The following is a 7,855-nucleotide window of genomic DNA, read 5'->3' as shown; positions in this document are numbered from 1 at the left end:
TTTCTTTTGGAAAGAGAGAAACTGCACCAGCAAAGGACATTTCTGTGGTGTTATATTTGTGTGCTGATGAGGAGGCAAGTATTCCAGACTTTGGGTCCACTTCAAAGTTAAAAGCAACACATTTTGAGAGTTACATACATCCCCTTTTTTCAGGACTAACAAGTAAATAATGGTGTACAATCATAAGAATTAAATCATAACAGTAAGAAAACACAACTGTCAGTTATCTCAACAAATTTTAATCAGAAAAAAAGAAATGGGTTTACACACCATACCAATGGTAATTCTTGCAGGAACAGCTGGTTTGCTTGGGATTTTTACCAGTAGTGAACCTCCCTGGAGCTGCTGGTTTGCCTGGGTTTTTATAACAGTGGTGAACATCCCATGAGCTGCTGATTTGCCTGTGATTTTCTTCCATACATGGTTTGCCTAGGTTTTTTATTGTACAAGTGGTGATCCTCTCATGAGCTGCTGCTTTGTTTGGGTTCCCCAACCATACCATTGGTGACCCTCCCAGGTACTTGTTTTTTTTACCAGTGGTGACCCTCCCGGAGCTGCTAATTTACCTCATTTTTTGTTCCTGCACCAATGCTGACCCTTCTGGGAGCTGGTAATTTGTTTGGATTCCCCGACCATACTATTGTTGACTTGGATCTAAAAATTCAGTGATATATATAAGCAGAAGCAAAATTCATTTTAGAATGGATGACCCATAGTGAGCTGCAGCAGTCTGCCACAAGCTCAACCATAGTCGCATAATTTCTCACTCTGAGAATAAAAGCAGTGGGGACCCATTTTTTTGCATGCAGCTGTGGAAGCAGTGTGGTCAGACCAGAAGGTGTCAGCCAAACAATTTGACACCCTGTGTCTAAAATAAACCTTAGACTCCTTTCAAACTTGTGTTTAAAGACCACGCTGCTAGCCTCTCCCAGCTGCCTTTCTTCAACTACTATGTATTTAACCACAGCATAGACAGTTGGAGGAGGAAAAGCAATTGTGTGACCAGAAGCAAATTTACGCTTACAAGAACTGCACTTTGAATAAGCAGTTGGAAGTGCAATTGAGCCTGTATTAGAACATTGTGATCAAGAACCATAAGTCTTGTATGGCCCTTAACATTTGATCAGTAGAACTTCTAGTAAACTCCATGAACCCAAAGAAAAGGAAAGCAACAGCAGTCATAAAGTCCTGGTTAAAAATAGGCTAATTCTGCAGAGACACCCCTGTGCTGCTGTTATGTTAAAGCATGCCTTTCTGCAGAATACTTGTGTGCATAGTTTTTTTTTCACTAGAAATTAGTGGCCTTAGTAGAAAAGCCTAACATCTTGCAAGGGGGTCCCTTGCTTTCTATATAGAGACAAAGGTTTCTCTGCAGAGGTATGTCCTGTACCCTGCTGAGTCAGAGATAGAATTCACCAATAGGCAAAGGTATGCTAATTGAAAAGCTTTTACTCAGTAGGGGGCCTTTCAGACACAGGGGTGTAGTAAAAAAAAAGGAGAGGGGGAACCGTACTATCCATAGTGGGCGCGCATGCGCATCATTGTTATGTAAACATGCCCGCCCCACTACACCCCTGCCTATGTGTCACTCAAAGTGGAAGAAACTTCCCCCAGAGTGACTTTATGATACCAGAACCCGCCCACCCTCCCAATCATACAGGAGACATGGTCCACGGCTCTGGCCAGTGCACCTCCCTTCCTTCTCCTGACCCAGTGAAGGGGGGAGACGGGCCAGAGCTGTGGATCACCAAAGAATTCTTTGCAAAATAAGAGTGGACACACGTGCCCATTCCCGAAAAAAAAGTGAAGGCATGGTGTTCTCACCCGTGACCGCCCCAATATACCCCTGGTCAGACATCTGCAGATAGTCCACTAGTTCCTCAAGAAAGCAAAAGTCCTTCCCAATGGCACTTTTACCAAGGACAAACCTTTTCACCACTTTCCAAAGAATTGGCTGTACCTGTGACTTTGAACACTTTTAGTTTGATATATCTGGATTATATTTAGCTAATATGAAAGAAAAGTTCAATTGAGTCTGAGTTACCCCTATACAGTACATTACTCCAGTGTGTGTGAAGCCAGTTTTCTGTCTCTCAAAGGAATTTTACCACCACACCCATGAATTCAAATGTGAAATATCCTTAAATAAAAATGTAGAATGTTCTTTCACAAAAATGCTATTGGTGTTTCAATAGAAATACATCACAACAACAGCGTGAAAAACAGTACACATTTGAGTTACAACTTTTTTAAAAGACTCTTTAAACTGCTTGTTCTTTAAGGTATATATGAAAGGGTTGGCAATTGGAATTAGTATGATATATAGAAGAGAAAACAATTTGTCCTGCATTGGAGAATATGCCGACATGGGCCTAACATGGAGTGACAGAGAAGTTCCATAAAATATAAGAACAGAAGCTAAGTGGGACGCACATGTAAAAAACGCTTTACGTCTTCCATCTGCTGACCGAATATTTACAATGGTATAAATTATAAACACATAAGAGGACAATGTGAGTGTGAATGCACTCAAGCCTACAATGGCTCCTAATACATAGGTTGCAATCTCAATATGTAAAGTGTCACTACAGGAAAGTTTTAACAAAGGGGAAATGTCACAGAAAAAATGGTTGATTTGATGGGATGAACAAAATGACAAATTTGCTATAAAAATGCAATGTATTACTGGCTCCAAAGCTGCAGAGGTCCAGATACCAACCAAAAATAAAGCGCACTGTTTGAGATTAAGGAGCAGGGAATAATGAAGGGGGTGACAGATCGCCACATAACGGTCATACGCCATAACTGCCAAAAGTAAAAACTCAGTACAAGTGAAGTAGATAAAGAAATACATTTGAGTCATGCACTCTTGGAATGTCATGTTCTTCTGCTGACTAGAGAGCATGTACATAAGCTTTGGTAGAATGTTTGAAGTTGAACAAATGTCAATGACTGCTAAATTGCCCAGGAAGATGTACATAGGAGTATGTAAATGGGAGTCCAGAATAATACATGTGAAAACCATTATGTTTCCAAGTAAAATATTGACATACATGATCAAAAATGTTAAAAAGAGAGAATTCTCGTTTTTGTAAATGTCTGAGAAACAATGAATGGTAAAGTCTCTAAATTTAGATTTTAAAGTCTCATTAAACATCTCCATGCCAAAATATAAGGAATATACATGGTATTTTATAGTAGCATTCTAAGCAATATTTTTCTGATTTTGAGCTGCCTGTGACTATGAACAAGAAAACTTCTGCTTTTATTTTGCATATACCAGAAGTATACTGAAGATAATTTACAGGTAATTTAGTTTTGCTGTGAAAAAAAAAAATATCATTATGTTTCTAGAACAATAGGATATAAAGGAGCCTGGCCTCCACATTCTTTCTACACATTCAATAAACCACATGTTGCATGTTGTATGAAGATAAAAAGAATCAAGAGGAAGCATTCTTTTTATGGCTATAAAATCAGTATTCTGTAGGTAATATATATTCATTTTTTAACATTAAAATATATGTGGGGTTAGACAATCAATATTGGTAATGTAATTGTAAGTGCCATCTTTTTTTAACATATTAATAGAAAATAGCTGAATATTGGGGAACATGTGCAAAGAAGAGTATATATAGAAGATTGCATTGTCCGTGGAGTTCTAAATTACAGCACTTGGTATGTAAGCTGAATATAAATATCAACACTTAAAACACATGAAAAATGGATCAATAAAAGGTAACAATAAAATATTTAAGTGTTTCAAATCACTAGTTGCTTCAAGGAAGTTTTATTGCCTTGAGGATTTATGTCTAGTGTATGAGTAGGGTGTTACATTTAGTTTTAATCCTATATCATGTGTTATTGGTGGTCAACAGCTTTCCCAGTCTCATTTTGTAAACTATAAAACACCATGCTCTGTGTAATGATGTTAAGAAGGTATGATATGTTTTAGTCCAAAGATATGTTTTAGTCCAAAGATATGTTTTAAAAGATATGTTTTAAAGATAGGCTGAATTATTAAAGATCTCCAAGACTAGAGAAGGTAGAATATTATGGAAGAACCCGGGTGATCCAGCAAACCTGAAATGGATCTGGTCCGGAAATGGAAAATATTAGCCAAGTATTGGTAAATGATTTTTAAGAAATCCATTCCAGGTTTGGTGGATCACTGAATTTCACCTATGAGAAAAGTCTATCTTTTCCAATAAATTAGGCCCAATGAGTTTAAAGAAAGTTGGTATCCTAGGAAGGAAATGTGTTACTGACAAGATTTTTAGGTAGAAAGAAAGAAAAAAAAGTCATCTCAGTATTAGTAACCTGGAAGTTATTACCTCTTTATGTAGAGTTTAAATATACTTTAAAGATACTAAATTATTCATTCTAGAATTTTTAGAAAGTGCAATATATTTTATTTAATAGGAATTGGATGCTGAAATACAGAAATTGTAATTTCCTAGTCCAGTGAACCTTCAATCGGTGACAGTAGTCCATTTGTGCTTGTGAAGTTCCTGTTTATGTTTCCTCTGCACAGTCTAGGTGAATTAATTTAAAGCCTTATTTTAAATGCCCCAAATACATTTTTGTACTTTAAAAAAAAGTACACGCAATGGAACTAGTTCACATGGATATATTATTTTCCTGAAAAGAATAAAAAATGCAATGTTAGTAAAACTTACACAAGATACCAAAGCTTTGTATGTCACACAAAGGAAAATCTACTTGGAAGGCTTTATTAGCTTCATGATTCATGTAAAGGTATAAATTAGCCATTTACTACAGGGAATATAATGATAAAAAAGAATGTTGTTTTTATAATTACATCTCCCAAAGCTGCAAAACCAACTAAGTAAAAAGATTTTTTAAAACTTGTGTTTACATTCTTTTCATACATATTTAAATATTAGGTGATATTATATTAAAATAAAGTTTTAAAGTATTGTTTGGTAAGATGTGAAATGTAGCACTGTATTTAATATTTAAATAGCAAAATAAAAAATGGACATTCATGAACTAATAATTGGAAGATTTACTCTGAAATTGCATGCCTACGAAAATGTATAAAAAGTTAGACAAAATTCTATTATTATGCAGAGCTATATATATACTACCGTCATGAAACATCTACGAGGGGGTGCTGGGAAGTTCCTGGCTTTTCCCCCTTCCAGATGAAATAGAAAAATGAGTGTGGGGGCATATGACAGCCTAATATCATAGTATGCAACTGTGCAAATATCAGGTCTTTGTGATTCTTAAAACTGTTTTTTCTTTTATAGAGAAGCTGGGATGGCAGAGGCACAAACAAGTTTCATGTTATTGGAGTTACGGGCCATTATGAAATTTTTGTTTCTCCAGGGAAAGTCAGCAAAGGACATTCACGCTGGGATGTCACAAACACTGGAGAAGAAGTGTCCTTCCTACAGCACTGTCAAAACCTGGATATCTCGTTTCAAGACTGGGCATTCCACCGTTGAGGAAGAGCGCTGCAGTGGGTGCCCCCCAACCTCAACTGACCATAGCAACCTGCGATGCTGTCCATGAGCTGATTATTGAGGACGGGTGAATCTCTGCAAAAAAGATAGCCCAGATACTTGACATCTCATGGGAGCGTGTTGGGTTTGTTATCACCACTATCCTAGACATGCCCAAGCTTTCAGCGAAGTGGATGCCGAAATGTTTGAACAGTGATCAGAAGAAGGAACCAGTTGAAGCATCCAAAGCAGTTTTAGCCCATTTTGAAGTTGCGCAGGACTTTTTGGCTAGGTTAGTGAGGATGAAACCTGGCTCCACATCTATGATCTTTAAACCAAGGAACAGTCAAAGGAATGGCGCCACAGCGGGTCCCCATGGTCGAAGAAGTTCTGAATCCAGAAATCGGCCAAAAATGTCATGGCGTCCGTTTTCTGGGACAAAGACAGTATTCTGTTGGTGGATTACCTACCTCAGGGCTCTAGTATCAATGGACAGTAACATGCTAACCTCCTGGACCAGCTGAAGGAGTCAATTAAGATGAAATGCCGTGGAAAGTTGACCAAAGGGATCCATTTTTTTGCAGTAAAATGCACCTGCCCACACGTCAATCGTTGTGGCTGCCAAATTGAACACCTTGGGTTTCCAATTGATCCACCAACTTCCCCTACTCACCTGACCTGGCCCCTTTGGACTATTATCTGTTCCAGAATTTGAAGAAACACCTGAAGGGGCATTGTCAAAGATGCTGCTGAGAGCTGAATTGTGGCCCAACCAAAAGACTTTTATTTGAACGGTCTAGAAAAGCTGCAACTACGCTGTACCAAGTGCATCAGTCTCAGGGGGGATATGTTGAATAAATGTGTTATTTCATAACTCTGGCTCTCTTAATTCTGGGCAAAGCCAGGAACTTCTCAGCACCCCCTCCTAGATCAGCCATTCTCAACAAGGGTTCCTTCAGGGTTTCCTCAAATTGTGGCTGATTGTCCTTTTCCTATTTGATGATGCCTGCATAGTTCTGGGACTGACACCATTTACTAGAGCCAGCTACATGACTTTAATAATAGTTTTAGGTGTCTATGAAGCTGGTATTCTAGTCATTACTGTATGGGGCATTCCTTCCATTACCACAATGTAAGAGACTTTCATTCTTATTGGCTTTTAACACAATTGGTTTTAGCAGAGGTTCCACAAGTCCTGATAATTGAAAATAATTTGAGTCCCTACTTTTGTAGAATACAGTCTTGGGGACCCTTCCAGTGATTTTTTGAATTTTAATTGGAATACATAGGTAATCACACTCTGGATAGTTTGCATCCACTAGTGTTGGCGCTTGTTAAATTTTCTACATTTGATTTGCCTTATCACAAATATGGGCTGCCTTACCGGCTAAGAGTTGTGTTTAGGAGGTAGGAGCGGATGGCCAAGCCTAAATATTTTGAAGAAGTGGCATGGTTTTGCCTTTTAGAGTGGTCCACAATTTGGCCATATCTGCAGGTTTTTAAAGCTGTTGCAGAGGTATGTGTAAGTACCTTTGGGTGCCTTCACTTTATGCCTGTAGCTGATTTTCAATAACATTTTTCTAGATGTATAGTTTTCTAAATTCGTTGTTCCCCAACCTTTTGGACATTATGGACGGTTTAAATTTATAGATTCTGGACTGTGCATGTGCGGTAAGCTGTGTCACTCAAAGGGTAAGAAACTTCCCCCAGAGTGGCATCATGATGCCTGAACCCGCCCACTTTCCCATTGCTGGTCTGAGCCTGCGGTGGGAGAGTGGGTGGGTTGTGTCGAGAGACACCGGATACCTACACAGCATACAGGAGACATGGTCCACGGCTCTGGTGGGCGTGCCCCCTTCTCCAGACCCCGCTGGGGAGTGCACCGGCCAGAGCCGCGGATCTCAAGTTGGAGACCGCTGTCCTAAATGGATGCAAGACAATACATATTTTAAGATATTGTATAGTTTTAGCATATTTACATCTGTTTCCTGCTTTTATAAGTCTACAAAGAAATGCACATTTTATTTAAATCAGTTATTAACCACCTGGCCGTTAAGCCCGAGCATGTTCGGGGTAAAAACTTTTGCAATTTTCATTAACCCCGAGTTTTTCTCACCAGGTGGTTAAATGTAAACAAATGTTATATTGCAATCCGATTGTCATACATTGTATTACAATCGGATTACAACTGAAAGCAAATACTTACCCAGTGTCCGCAGCTCCTCCTGCAGAAATAAAAGATTTGCTATTGCTGCTGGCATCTGCAGTGAGATGTCAAGCACAATGCAGAAATCCTGCATTGTGCTGTGCATCTCTCCGGAGATGCCAGCAGCTTCCAGCGTCCATCGTCTCTGTCTGTGTCTGTGTGAGCTGGGCAGGGAAAT

At 38.9% G+C, this 7,855-nt stretch overlaps 1 protein-coding gene across 1 annotated transcript; it reads right to left on the bottom strand.

Moving 5' to 3' along the window:
• Positions 1–2,188: 2,188 nt before the first annotated feature.
• LOC140339952 (olfactory receptor 1C1-like) lies at positions 2,189–3,163 on the bottom strand. Its single transcript, XM_072424879.1, has one exon. The coding sequence runs from the start codon at positions 3,161–3,163 to the stop codon at positions 2,189–2,191; it is 975 nt and encodes a 324-aa protein (XP_072280980.1).
• Between the last annotated feature and the right edge of the window lie 4,692 nt (positions 3,164–7,855).

Source organism: Pyxicephalus adspersus, chromosome 10 (genome assembly GCF_032062135.1).
Source record: "Pyxicephalus adspersus chromosome 10, UCB_Pads_2.0, whole genome shotgun sequence".
NCBI lineage: Eukaryota > Metazoa > Chordata > Amphibia > Anura > Pyxicephalidae > Pyxicephalus > Pyxicephalus adspersus.
The sequence above is the reverse complement of the archived record's forward strand: the minus strand, read 5'-3'. Positions and strand labels throughout refer to the sequence as shown.